Source organism: Penaeus monodon, chromosome 33 (assembly GCF_015228065.2).
Source record: "Penaeus monodon isolate SGIC_2016 chromosome 33, NSTDA_Pmon_1, whole genome shotgun sequence".
Lineage (NCBI taxonomy): Eukaryota > Metazoa > Arthropoda > Malacostraca > Decapoda > Penaeidae > Penaeus > Penaeus monodon.
Genome location: NC_051418.1, coordinates 10792164 through 10792798, shown reverse-complemented (window position 1 = coordinate 10792798; position 635 = coordinate 10792164). Strand labels below are relative to the sequence as shown.

The 635-nt window shown below is 46.0% G+C and overlaps 2 protein-coding genes across 2 annotated transcripts in view; both read left to right on the top strand.

The window, feature by feature from the left end:
• The window catches only part of LOC119594014 (zinc finger protein 746-like), a gene marked incomplete at its 5' end in the record, with an annotated part of 783 nt that extends 683 nt beyond the window's left edge, over positions 1-100 (top strand). The window contains 1 exon segment of the mRNA XM_037943042.1: positions 1-100.
• A 438-nt stretch (positions 101-538) lies between these two features.
• The window catches only part of LOC119594013, a gene marked incomplete in the record, with an annotated part of 1205 nt that continues 1108 nt past the window's right edge, over positions 539-635 (top strand). The window contains 1 exon segment of the mRNA XM_037943040.1: positions 539-635. This exon segment is cut by the window's right edge and continues 376 nt beyond it. Coding sequence (XP_037798968.1) covers positions 552-635 — 84 coding nt within the window.

Genomic DNA, 635 nt, shown 5'->3' with positions numbered 1-635 from the left:
GCGACCTAAGAGGTCCGGACCTCGGAAGAGAAGCGCAAAGTCCCGAGAGCAGTCGAACACCTCCCCCCTCCAGCACCCGTGTCTTTATGCTCTTCAGTTGTCTGAGTGTAACTTGGTCTGCGAAGGAGTGCCGCGACCCCGGCGTGGCGGCAGACGCGTCTCTACAAATTAGTACTAGTATTACCTCAGTGGAAAAGATATATAGATCTATTTTGTTACCTGATGCGTGTCTGTTTTTTGTACTTAAGATACTTGATTACATGCTTCATTAAGAAGGAAAATATGTGATTTCTCAAAGTTAGATAAATAGAGTGGATGTTGATTACCTGGTGATTAATGTGATGAATTATGTAACAAAAACAAAACAAACAAAAAATTACTTGAAGTTATTTTTTATATTCTGTAATGCTGAGTGAAGCGAGTAAGTCAATGAGTGTGAGAGCCTTTGGTGTCCCCTTGATGTTGTAGTGTGTTGAGGCCGTGAGAGGAGCGTGGCAGCGGACCGTCACGCACCATGATAACGCTCCGCGACTCAGTGTTTGAGAAGCTAAATGCTGCTTGTCGTTGCAGGCGGCCAGTTGTCTTCCACACCGCCGTCGTCGGTGTCTTCAAGCTTTGTCCCGCCCTTTACGTCT